The following is a 13455-nucleotide window of genomic DNA, read 5'->3' as shown; positions in this document are numbered from 1 at the left end:
GACAGGGAGGGAGGGTCGAGGGCACAGGATCGTCTACAAAATAGTAGACCCAAGTCCCAGGGCTCATACCCAACACCGGGTCCCACAGCCCCCTATGCTACTGTCAGAAGTGTTATTTAACGTTTTTTTTTGTTTTTTGTTTTTTTTTAATTTATTTTTGAGACAGAGAGAGACAGAGCATGAATGGGGGAGGGGCAGAGAGAGAGGGAGACACAGAATTGGAAGCAGGCTCCAGGCTCTGAGCCATCAGCCCAGAGCCCAACGCGGGGCTCGAACTCACGGACCGTGAGATCGTGACCTGAGCTGAAGTCGGACGCTTAACCGACTGAGCCACCCAGGCGCCCCCAGAAGTGTTATTTAAAAAATTTTTTTTTAATGTTTATTTTTGAGAGAGAAAGAGCATGAGTGGAGGAGGGGCAGAGAGAGAGGGAGACACAGAATCTGAAATGGGCTCCAGGCTCCGAGCTGTCAGCACAGAGCCGGATGCGAGGCTTGAACCCACGAATTGTGAGATCGTGACCTGAGCTGAAGTCGGACGTTTAACCGACTGAGTCACCCAGGGGCCCCGAAGTGTCATCGCATTTTCGAGCCATAACAGAAAGGGCACACGTGCGACCCAGCGTCTCAAGCCCTGGGCTTTGCGAGCGCCCCATTCTGCCCCACCTTGGGGAAACCACCTCCCAGTTCAAGAACCCGGGCTCACTCTGGGGACCTTGCAGATGATCAGGGCACACAGAGTGGTCCCCACTAGGGGCTGTCACCAGCACAGCGGGAAGTTTTAGAAACGGTCGGGATTACCTGGGACGACGAGACGGTGATGTGATAGAATTTCCCTTGTCCCCCCTGTGGGATGGCTCTGACGAAGAAGAACTTCCGGCCGTCCTTGGAGAACACCGGCTCCTCGTTCTATGGACAAAAGCAGAGTGTGAAAAGGCTTCGTTGTGTGTGGAAAAGGTCTACCACAGACGATACATCCTGAGAGCCCCCTCCTCTGCCGTTTGTAATGGGGGGTGTGGTGGAAAGAATCAACAGGGCGTGGGGCCTCTCCTCTCCTTGGGAAGCACGAGTCAAAGCTTCTGTTTCCCGAGGAACAATGAGGAATTCAGCAGAGACTTCAGGAAGGCGCCGAGCGGGGAGCGGGCTTGTCGCAGGCCCCCAGGCGGGGCAGGACCTCAGCAAGGAGAGCGCCCGGGGCACCTGCCCCTCTCACCGCGGCTCCGTGAGAGCAGAGCCCAGGGCAGCACCTGTCCAGGCACACCCGCCTCCACCTTGAAGGACCGAACCCCGAACACTCACAAGTTTGTGCCTGAAAATGAATTCTACCACGTTCGGTCCCGTCTTTTGTTCTTTAATTTAGTAAAGAACACGGAATAGTCCGCCAGGGAGACAAATAAAAAGAGAACAGAACAGCAAACAAGGACACATTTTATTCATTCTAAGGTGCAGGTGCAGGAAACGTTCCTTCCAGGAACCTTGAACCAGAGGAGCGTGCCACACGGGCATTTGCCGGATGGCCCGTTTGCTGGGGTCTCTTGCCACTTCTCGGAGAGGAATGGGCATTCCCAGCTCTCCCCCGGGGAAGGAATTCTCGGCTGGATTCAAAGCCGAGGCCTGAAGTGTGTTGCCCTATCCCTGCCCGGCCCCCCCGCCAGAGCTGAGCGGCCACAGTCCCGGGGTCGGGCCACCTCCCTGATGGGGAAAAGGCATTTTGCTACAGCGGCATCTCAGCATCTCTGCGGCTGCGGCTTGGAAGTTTCCATCCGTGAACACCAATTAGTCGGCGACGATCTATATTTTCTGATTCAAGGAGCCGCACGCTCACGCGGCTGAGAACAAATGGTAAATAGGCCCCAGCTGGTGCCAGGAACGCACATTTCCCCGCAGTGAGCGAGGAGACGCCAGCGTGATGCGCCCGGAGAAATAAACTAACATGTGATTAAAATGACATTTAATCTTCATGAATATTTGCAATAAAATGAAACCTTTAATCTGCAAATATTTATTTTTCTATTTAGAGCTGGCAGCATGGTATTTAGAAGCAGGGGCAATGGGAAAGTGAGTGGGGACTCTGGCTTTTTAAATGTACTTTTATTTGCCAAGCCCCAGGGCGGATACTGCAATATTGCCTCCGTTTTCTGGGGAAGTGTTTGCACTTTTGGCAGAGAAAAATACTCTGAATAAAGGTAATAAATAATTAATTCCGGCCAGACGCTTTGCTTTCATACTGAGGGGGCCCTCATCATTTCGATGTCACCTTTACATTCATCAGGGAGCACTGTGCACCTGCCCTCAGCCTGAGACCCGCTTTCTGGGGCAGTAAATGTATTCCTGGTAGGAGAGTGCAATGGTTTTCGAGGAGGAGACCCGGATGTCAGTGCTGACACTCAGGGCTTCTGGGGGAAGCTCTCCGGTCTCTCTCGGTAACAGGGAATCTGCCACACACGGTGCCCCCTCTCCCCACCTCCATGCCACTCGCAGAGGATCCGTGAAGAAGGAGCCCTTTCTACTGGTGAGAGAGTCTTTGTGAAATGTTGGTACCACATCTGCCAATTCTTTCCAGAGAGTGGTTCCGGGACACGCCCCTTGTCCAATCTCCCAGCCTGGAGTTTGAAATCACAAAACCAAGATTCTGGTAAAGGAAGAAAGACTGTCTGATGTCGGCCTACAGGATGCATCTTCAGCCAGAGGATGGGGTCCGGGGCTCTACACCGAATCCCCGTGGATCCACATCAGGACAGACGTTGCAAGGTCACGGGTGGTGGTGATGGAGTGGATGCATCAGGGGGGAGCTGCCTATTCTTCTGGAACATTCCTAGGAGAACTGGGTGGTTCCTAACTTGCTCTCCAGGACCTCGTGATATCCTGAAGGGTGTGAAAAACAGGGTCCACGAATCCCTTTGTGAAAAATCTCTTTGAACGTCATGAGAAACTGGTGAAGCTAGACCTTCCTACTGGCCCTGGAGCGCTGTGTTCGTGATGCCTGAGGAGTGGTACCCAGAGAAAGCAGGGCCTCCCTACACTCCCCAGGCAGGGCCACTCGCCGGCCCTGAGCGGGGAAAGCACCACCTTGGAACAGGTCCTCTATAGGACCTGCTGTCTTAAACTCAAGACGGCATGACACATTTCTCAGTGGCTGTTTAAAAAATGTTAGCGGTTTGCTCGGTAAATGCCTTCAAGTCTGCATTGTAAAAGTGATTCTCCACGTGGCTTTGAGTGCCGACTTGCTTTTGCGTGGAGAGAGCCGCTGTCCCAAGGCCATCCAGGCTGTCTGTCTGGAGCGTGGCTGGTGTTCTCAGGTGGGCCACGAGCTGCAAGGCTGATAAATACAGAAAAATCCCGGTGATGATGGTGTCTCCGCGATGAAGAGACCAGCAAAGCGGGCGGCCTCTTGGCCTCCAGACCTCGAGGACCCCCAGCCAGTGCTCCAGCCCTGCCCACAGCCAAACACCTGTCCGCGTCTTCTGAACATATCTTAGGGTTACTTCCATTTACCACACGTGGGATTCCTGCCCGCCTCTCATCAACCTTCCTACCCCGCGAATCTTTGAGAGCTGCTGTTCTAGAGGATTCATTTCCATTTGGGTTTTTGTTGTTTGTTTTTTTTAAAACTGTACTGGGGTGAAATTCACATAAATTTGCTCCCCAGCGCCCTCCCCTGGCCCGGGGAGCCAGCAAACAGCCGTCCCTTTCTGTGAACTCATTTATTCAGGACATTTTGTGTTAATGGAATCACACAACGGGCGGCCTCTTTGTCTGGCTCTGGGCTCCCCGCAGAAGGTTCTTGCCGCACTGCTCAAGACAGCCAAAGGGCAGAAACAACCCAATGCCCGTCAACAGATACACAAGCCGCGGTCTGTCCGTACAGTGGAATGTCGTTCAGCCACAAGAAGGAAGGTCGTCCCCACACCCGCCGGACAAGGGCTTGGGAGAAGTCGCTGGTTCAGTTTTGAGATCCACTGACCCTAGGCGCTGTCTGGTCTGATCCATAAGGTACTGGCCGATCAGACGACCACACAGATGATGGCTTTTCTTTGCTTTCACGTCAAGCTCTCTGACGTTCTCTCTGCTACAAGAGGGGCACCAGCACGTGTGTTTGCTACCTGCGCTCCCGTCACTGATCCAAGGGGGCTTTCGGCAACTTCACAGCATGACCTCCCAGCTCATGTTTCGGGGTCCCCCAAGCACGCTCTCTTTCTTGGAGTTCTCTTAGCTTGGATGTGGCACCCACGCTTACACACAGGAAACAAGATTGGGCATTTGGGCGATTCCTCTTTCGGAAAAGACCGGTGAGGAGGAGTATTTCAAAGTGAGTGTGCTTGTGTGCCCGTGTATGAGGCTGCCGCCTTGGACGTAACCGATGGGAGGCTGGGACGGACAGCTGACTCCGCCGCTAGGGAAGTCCCGCCCGTGGGTCCACGTCCAGCCACCGTTATTCTGTCCCCGGATTCTGTTGGCACTCGCTTCACCCCGATTCTCGAGACTCCAATCTGGTGTGATTTTCCCCACAAATGTTCAGACTGCTTTCATCCCAGCAGGCTGGATAGGAAGGAAGGAAGCCTCTAAAACTCTCACCTGTTCTTTGCCAGGGTGTGGAGTGAGACAAAACACCAGCCCTGAGAGCTTTGCTTTCTGCGGGAGTTGAATGTTTTTGGCTGCAGAAGTGGGAGTCCCTGTTGGCCTCTCCCGACCTCCTCAAACCTCAAGACCCCGGAGCCTGTTTAACATGCACTTCTTGCCCGAGTAAGGACGGGAAGCCGGGGGTGGCTCCGAAGGCCAGGTTCCCGTGAAAGCTCATGCCGAACCCCAGCACGGTGTGCCTCCAACGGGACAGCCACAGAATCATGAGAAGAGATGTACGGCTACCAGCCTGTTTTAGAGAGTACGTTGAGGCAGCGTTTATGGACTCCTTGTAATTCGCCACAAGGACATCAATCTAGCTGAGAACTGAGTTCTCACCAAGCCCCGTGATTTTCAAACTGTCTTTCTTCCTTGGTTCTGTGACTCTCCAGTCATGCGCAAGGGCCACGGGGAGCAAGGAGGAGCCGGCCGAGCAGCCCCCACCACCCACCAGGGCCGGAAACCTCTGCGGGGCTACTGAGGGACTGAATGCTTGAGAAGCCATCGTGTTGTAAAAACTCGGCTGCCATGGTGGCGCATCTGGTGGCGGGTGCAGACCAAAGACAAATCAAACGTGGGGTAGCTACCTGTCTGTGGAGCCAGGCTTCGCTTTCGTCCTCGTGTTTCTGAAACGAAATAAGAGCATTAGACAAAGGATGTTTTTGCATGTTTTGTGTCTGTGACCAACAGCGCAGAAACAATTTGATTCCCCTCCACGGTCGCCGCACAGGCACACAGAGCCGTGGCCCGCCCAGAGAGGAGGCATCCCGGCCCGCCGTTGTGGCTCACCGCCAAACACTCGTGTCCCCGAACAAGAAAAATGTCGCCCTCCCCGGCAACGGGGACAAACCCATGGTGGGTGGGAATCCGGTGGAAGATGGCGTACTTCTGCCACTTGGTGGTGGGTCCACGCGTGGGCCTGCTCGGGAGTGCTGCCTTGTCGTGGGGCTTTGTGTGTGCGTGTGTGTGTGTGCGTGTGCAGGTGCGTGGACATTTCTCAGGTCACAGCCCTGAATAACAACCCCGGGAGCGAAAAGTACATCTCCCAGAACCGTGTGGAAAGACGCATAATGGAAGACCAAACAGAACAAAAAACACCAGCATTCCAGCTACGCCGTGGGCCTGCTCCCGGTGCTGGTCCGGCCTCCGGACGCCCAGGGAGGGGTTCTCTAGCCCCAAGTCCTGTACGGTCGGCAGGAGGGAGTCTCATGATGGACTCGCACAGGTCGGGGTGGCGGTGAGAGCAGGTGTAGATCAGCAACCATTCCCGGCTTCCTGGCTCTGCGTCTACTCCTTCCCTCCCTCCTCCCCCTCGATATGCCTATGGGATCACCTGGAGTCTGCTCTCAGGAGACTCACGTGGGGATGTCCATCTCGGTAACAGATCACTCTGCGCACCTGGAAATGGCGCCTGGTGCGGCGAGATGCTTCCGGGCCTCCCAGGCCACGGTGAACCTGCTCTACAAGCCCTCTCCCTCCCCAGCTGGGGAATAAAAACTTAGGGGCCAAAAGGAGTTTCCGGAAGACCTGCTGGGCAGTATTCGTGGAGTATAATTGACCTTTTCTCACCTAGCACGAGGGGGTGTGCCTCTTCGGCCTCACGTGGAAGTGTGGAGGCCTTGTGCCCACGGGCTGGAGGGTGTGTCCTCAGCCGCCCCTCGGCTTGGATTTTCATTCTTTGTTCGCTTCCCTCTGATACTTTCCATGGTATCGTCCCTACGTTCACCTCCTCTAACTCCACATTAAGTCAGCCCGAGCCCCTAGGAACACGGCTGGGCTCACCGGTGACCTTCAGGGACGGATGCCGGCCCCCCGGGGGCCGCCGGCCCCAGGTCCACCGAAAGCGGGCAAGGCAAGCCAGGTGGCAGGGCCGGCTCCACCCGTGTCCTAGGGGCTCAGGCTGCCCCTCCCCCTCTCTGGTATCAACTGGAAAATGAAGAGAAGGCTCGTCCCGAGCATGTGGTGGGCACAGATAAAGGGGGTTGACACATCACGGACTGTGGAGCTCATGCAGGTCTGAGGACGCGACCCCTGCGGTCGCGGAGGGCTCAGCCTTGACTTCTGCGGCAGTACACAATCCACCCACACGGTGGCACCAAAACAGAGGCCGGCAGGCGGGTTCCGGCCAGTCTGTGGACGGTGACCCAGACGCCCCGGAATGCCGCCTCCCTTCCGCCTCTCGTGCTTCCTGCCATCGGCCCCTGTCCCCTCCCTCCCCGTACCTTTGTGCAGACCCCGGTGGTGGCGTCGCAGAGGGTGAGAAGGGACACGTTCTGCGCCCGGCTCAGCCAGTTCACCGCGACCTTGGTGCTGGTGGCCCACTTCACCATGGTGATGTAGTACTCCCTGCAAACAGGCAAACACACGGGGTTGGCGGGGTTGGCAGCATTGCGGGGGCCGTGGGAGCCAGGAGACGGGCGCAGCCCAGCCCTGGACGCCGGGGGCCGAGGGCCGGGGCCTGTCGGGCTGGACTCGTCCCGGGAGGTCCTGAAATGGGGTTTCTCAAGAAGGTGCTCGGATCGCGAACTGTGGTGGGCACAGCCAAGGCACTGACGTGCCGAAGTAAGCCACACAGTGCGGTTCCTTCTCAGCTGCTCCCTCCAGGGTTGCGGATAAAGTGCGCGCGGCCCAACGACTCCCGGAGGGGGAAGCGTGTGGCTTCTGCTCCGCGGGTCTTACGCGTCAGGCTGCAGCTAGTGCTGACCTACTGGCTTGGGTTTCGAGCCACAGCCCAGGCCAACGCGCCACTGCAGCTCACGGGACGGAGAAGGAGGTCACACGAGCGGCTGACAGAGCGAGCACCAGGAAGCGCTTGGAGAGAGAGGCGCTCACGGCGCCCCACATGCTATAAAAACCCCGGGGCCACGCAGAGGAAGGCTCTGTGTGTCCCTTCCCTTTCCTGGGAAGGCGAAACACCCAGGGGCGGTCGCCAGCTAATTAGGGAAATTGGTTCACGGCCCTGGGCATCAGGCAGATTTGGTTGGATACCCTAGATGTCACGCGCCTGCTTTTACCCAAACCTGAAAACGTCACACTGTTCTAGGTTACCCTGTACTTAGCACAAGGGGTGCTGGGGCTTTCAGCAATTAATTCACTCACCAATTCACCCAGAGTCCTTCAAAACTGGGAGTCTTAGGGGGAAACTATACATTTGAGAAAAAGAAGAAAACAAGTGCAAAGAGACTATCCCTAGGTGAATTCCCAGAATGTTCTAGAGGCCAGCTAACCTTTGTTCTATCACCTACCCCATCTCTATCTATAATGAGATCTATTGTTAGGAATGATTACTTTGTGGCCTCACAAGGTCCTTTATCACTAAAGTCTCCAACACATTCATGAGACAATTCCCGGCAAGCTCAAAAGGGACCTTAGTACCTCCGATGATTATTTTCAACAGAAAGGCTTAAAGAACCAGATGTCTTCATCTAAGCTTTGGTTTAACCAGGAGATTGAATTGCTGTGTCCCCTATTTCTCGAATCCACCTGTCAGTCAAAACTTTTAATAACTTAACCTAAGTCAAGAGCTGGCTCAGGCCGGTACCTTCCGCGTCGGGGAGAGGGGAGGCCCGGGGACTGCCCATCAAAGTCTTGGCCAATCTCCTGGGGACTGGCTGGTGAGGATGTCATTCAGGCATAATCCAACTTTTATGATTTTCAACCTTCTCAATTTGCTGTGGTTTTGGAAATAGGGCTGTATCTGTTCCTACCACCTGCTCAGCAGGCCCACGGGCCTCGGGGACCTGGCTCTGTGTGTTTATAGGATCTGCCCGCTCCCCCGACGTGGTCAGGCTCCTGCTCTGAGGGGGAGCGTGGCCTTTTGGCAAGTCCTCTGTGGATGCCGGAGCCGACTTGCAATGCTAGGTTTGATCGTCTCCCCAGATGTTTGTAGGCATGAAAACATTTATTTAGCTTGGCCCTTAAAAACAACTCAGGGTCGGGGCACTGGGGTGGCTCAGTGGGTTAAGTGTCCAACTTCGGCTCAGGTCACGATCTCACGGTTCGTGGGTTTGAGCCTCATGTCGGGCTCTGTGCTGACAGCTCAGAGCCTAGAGCCTGCTTCGGATTCTGTGTCTCCCTCTCTCCCCTTCCTCCACGTGTGCTCTGTGTCTCTCTCTCTCTCTCAAAAATAAATAAACATTAAACAAATTAAAAAAAAATAACTCAGGGTCTGTGCTCAGCCCTTGCTCTCCATACAATACTTCTTATTTTTAAATTATAACATGAATGATCCTTTGGTCCCTGTTTGACGGAAGGTGGAGAGAGACTGCTAGCTTGAAGGGCCATGGGACGCATGTGGCAAACTCGTGTTTTCCTGGACTGTGGGGCCTTTTGGATGCAGACATTTGCATTGAGGGTGTGTGCGTGACATCACAGTGATGAGCAAACATACTTCATCTGGATGAAATCAAGGAAGAAAAAGTCAGATCTCCTGGAATGACTATTTTTTTTCCCCCACGGCCTCCGTACTAATGAGGGAGGACCCCATTCTTGTTTCCGTTTGTTGGAGACATTCATGCGTCCTATTATGTGTCTTTCTAGGTTTTGTGATGTTCTTTTGCACCAACAATCTTCATACGGGCCAAGTCTGAAAGTCTTTCCCTTTAATTTCCCAGTTTGTAATATGAGACATGTCATAGAAAGGGAGAAATAACTGTACTACAGATGAGGTCAGTTACGCGTGGACCCGCTTTGCCTCGTCGTGTGGATCCTCACAGGGGCCCCGACCAATGAGCAGGTGCAGCGTCCCTCAGAGATGCCTGAGGACTTCGCTCCCACACCTCACTGCACATGGAACTTGAATCCTCAGCTCCTCATTGGTGTGATAGGAATTTCAAACAAACTGAGGGCACCCTTTGAGATTGTATGGTGATGAAACGCAATGAGAAATATTTTTTAGAACTCTTGAAACAATTATTAACGACGCTAGAAAGATGCCATAACATATCTTTCTAGAAGGAAGTGGTGCTCCTTCACGTTTTGGCAATTCCAGGATCTCCCATCGTGTTGCTGTCCATCAAACACTTGGGAGCCTTCCGCCCGAGTGTCCCTCAGAACCACACACAGCAGTCTCATTACTTGTACAGCCACATCTCGTCTCGAACCAACGTTTCCTAATCCCATGAATTGTATCCATGACTAGGCTTCATGCCAGATAAGCTCAGGGTATTTTAAAAAAATCAAGTCAAGTCGTAAAGATAAAGCATTGCTCAGGATGGGCAATTTAAAGGCTGGCAGCATCTGGCGAGGAGATACAGAGCCTCACAAAGAATCAGTACTCTAGAAAGAATGACTATTTGCTTCGTGAGGTTCATAGCGACACCATATGTTAATGGAAAGGAAAACACAATGTTTGCCCATTTCTGAAACTTTCCCTAAGAAGAGACCCATAAGTAGAAAGGTTCTCCTGGTTCCTTATATATTTTCCATTTTCCTCTAACTTTAAAGCTGTTTGCCTGACCGTTATATGCAGGAGAAATGGGTAGATTCTGACTGTAGGGCTCGTGTCAAGGTCCAAGGTCATGGCTCTGTCAAGCTGCTGTTGGTTATGAGGGTTGGACCATATGGCACACACATAGGGCCTCGTCAGTGTGGACGGCATGAGCCCATGGAGATTTCCAGCACACAGAGGCATCTGCTTGGCAAGTGTGAGGAGGTCTTTACCAACTTTGTGTCAATGTGCCTGTAAAGACACAAAAAAGATGCAAAATCACAATACCGCCGGAGTGAGTGCTGAAAATCTCCGGCATCCGTAATCGACGGAGGTGTGTGAAACCACACAATGGCTTGTCCACCTTTGCTTCCCTCCATGAGACAGCAGTCGCCGAGCAGAAGGAGGACATAATCCTGCTCCCCAGTGTCTTATCCTTCCTCGGGAACACCACGTTTGTACCAGCCAGAAACGTGGGAAGTCAAACCTTTGCTACTTCGGTGTCGCAGACAATCATGACTTTTCATGGCCACCTGTTGACTTAGATGTCAAAAAAAAAAAATTCGAAAGAAGGCAGAAGAAAGAAGAAAACTCTCAACTCAGCCAGCAGAGAGAGGCACGATGGATTCAGTTTAGATTCTGTCTTCCGATTTCATCGGAGAAGGTTCAAGCAGCACCCAAAAGTTCAGAGTCAAAAATAACCCCCAGCCGCATCTGCTGCCAGATTGCGTGGGTGGATGTCTCCTTCCTGAGGCGGAGTCACCAAGCAACACTAAGGAAGGAAAGAGGGGATCACACGGAAAACGTGAAGGCAGAATGGAGCCCTAAAAATACAGGGTGAGATGGAGGGGAGGAGGTGAAAGACTGCAGGGAAACCAAACCTGAAAGTGAGAGAAATCCGACTAGGAGAAACTGAGCAAACCTGGGGAAGCTCTCCCAGAAGGCAGAGGAAGGTGCCACAGAGGCGACAGGAAGGGGCGGGGACTGTCCCTTCCGAGGACATAAGAACTTCTCACAGGGAAACCAGACTGCCGGGACCAGAATGATCTACAAAACTCACAGAAGAGGCATCTCCGTGGGTAAAACAGGATCTGAACACGCAGGTTAAAAGGATTTTCCACATGCCAGGGAGATTAGTAAAATGCCTAAATATGTTCTGATAGAATCTTTGAGTCCTAAGAAGAAAGGAATCTCATCACAATCTACTAATAAGGAAGTAAGTTTCGACAAAGGGTCAAAATTTAGGCTGATAGCAAATTTCTCTGCTGTTCTAGGGCTAAGGGGTATTTAAATTTCAGTGTGTTTTTAACGACCGATATCTTGTCCTTAAGTACACCCCATAGTGAATCAAAAATTAAAGACTCAAAATTAAAAGCTTAGCATGGGGGTGCCTGCCTGGCTCCAAGGGTGAGCATCTGACTCTTAGTTTTGGCTCAGGTCATGATCTCATGGTTCGTGAGATTGAGCCCTGTGTCGGGCTCTGTGCTAACAGCATGGAGCCTGCTTGGGATTCCCTCTCTCTCCCCCTCTCTCTCAAAATAAATAAACATGTTTTTTTTTTTTTTAAGTTTAGCATGTAAGAAGATGATCCAGAAAATCAATCATCTGTAACTAGTCCCAAACAACTATCGATTTGATAACCAATTTGAAGTAACAATCAGAAATAATTATTATGTGACAAAACATGGTAAAACAAACAAACAAACAAAAATATTGGGTGACTATTTCCTTAAATTACAAACATTTAGCGTATCTTTTAGAGAAGATTATAAGTTTTTTTTAATGTTTATTTATTTTTGAAAGACAGACAGAGACAGTCAGAGCACAAGCAGGGGAGAGGCAGAGAGAGGGGGAGACACAGAATCTGAAGCAGGCTCCAGGCTCCGAGCTGTCAGCACAGAGCCTGATGTGGGGCTTGAACTCGCCAACCATGAGATCATGACCTGGGCCGAAGTTGGACACTAAACTGACTGAGCTCTCCAGGCGCCTGTTTCAGAGAAGATTATGAACAAAAGTTAAGACACATCATACATGATGAAACAGAGAGAAACATTAAAGGGAAAGGAATATAAACTATGTTTCCAGAAGAGGAAACTAAATGTGGTAAAAAAAACTTTTCAAAATGATAATCCGCTTGGGAAGGCTGGAATTGATTCCACGTAAGCTTCCTGAGGGCAGAGACCACATCTGCCTTGTTCCTTCCTGTATCGTCAGCCCCTGCAAGGTGCATCACGTGCTGAATGTTGAATGTTTTTTAAAGGAATAAATTCAATTCCAACAGAAAGACCAATAGGTTTTTTTTTTTTTTTTTTTTTTTTTTTTTTGCAGAGAGATCATCTAGTAAAAGAATTCTAAAGTTCACATGGAAGAAGAAATGGAAAAAAATAGCCAAGATGGTTTTGAAAAGGAAGTTTCTCAAGAAGATTTTACACCAAGACTTGTTAATGGGAGACCAGAGCTACAGGTCTTTCCTTGATGGAACAGCCACACTGGTGATCGGACCACAGAAAATCTGGCCTTAAATCACGATGGTTTATATAAGAACAAAATAGTTTATGTAGTAATTTATTTATTTGATTTTTAAAGAGAGAGAGAGAGAGAGAGAGAGAGAAACCCAAGCAGGCTCCGCACTGTCAGCACAGAGCCCCAGGCAGGGCTCGAACCCACGAACCATGAGATCATGACCTGAGCTGAAGTCAAGAGTCCGACGCTTAACCGACTGAACCACCAGGTGCCCCAGTGTATATAATAATGTAATATTTAATGAAAATGTCATCAGGAACGAAGGTGGCATGTGATCCAGAGAACAGTGGCTCCAACTCGGGACAGCAGTGGAGGTCCCAGGACGTGGTAGAGAATAGTCAGCCCACAGTGGGGTGGGCAGCGGGGGTTCTTGCGAGGACAGGTTTAGGGAACAGGGCAATACAGCAGAATACCTAATGCAGTTTGGGAGGACAGGAATGAGAGTAAGAAAAAATCAAACAGTTCATGTTAAAAACAAAGTAATTTAAAACTCCAGGAAAAAACGCTGAACAAAAAGACACACAGCCCCATCACACCTCTAGCATGAAAGACAATTACTTATGATAAAGTCAGTGCTATTTATTGATTTTAACTTCTTAGAATTAACGTACAGAGTAGTAGTAAGATTTAGTTATGGTCACGGGACAGAATGCAAATGCCACCAATCTCAGTGACAGAAACGTTAACAAAAAGATGACAGAGTTTCTAGGGGAGAGACAGGGACAGAGACGGACCTGGAGGAAAGGACAGGACCCATATCTTCATCTTTCAAACTGGGGAGGTGCGAATTCTTGTCTATAGTCAACGCAATACAGAAGAAACTGGTAAGAATATTATTTAAGTTTCTAAAGGTAACCAACAGGGGTGCCTGGGTGGCTCAGTCGGTT

The 13455-nt window shown here is 51.3% G+C and overlaps 1 protein-coding gene across 5 annotated transcripts in view; it reads right to left on the bottom strand.

The window, feature by feature from the left end:
* Positions 1-13455, bottom strand: part of DPP6 (dipeptidyl peptidase like 6) — a 939040-nt gene that overhangs the window by 67076 nt on the left and 858509 nt on the right. For all 5 annotated transcript variants that reach the window (XM_053898709.1, XM_053898707.1, XM_053898705.1 and 2 more), the window contains exons 11-13: positions 6840-6963; positions 5205-5243; positions 799-906 (exon numbers count right to left, since the gene is read on the bottom strand). In XM_053898709.1, the coding sequence (XP_053754684.1) occupies positions 799-906; positions 5205-5243; positions 6840-6963 (271 nt within the window). The remainder of the gene's footprint in view (positions 1-798; positions 907-5204; positions 5244-6839; positions 6964-13455) is intronic.

This window comes from Panthera pardus, unplaced genomic scaffold (genome assembly GCF_024362965.1).
Source record: "Panthera pardus isolate Hobbes unplaced genomic scaffold, ASM2436296v1 HiC_scaffold_9, whole genome shotgun sequence".
NCBI lineage: Eukaryota > Metazoa > Chordata > Mammalia > Carnivora > Felidae > Panthera > Panthera pardus.
The sequence above is the reverse complement of the archived record's forward strand: the minus strand, read 5'-3'. Positions and strand labels throughout refer to the sequence as shown.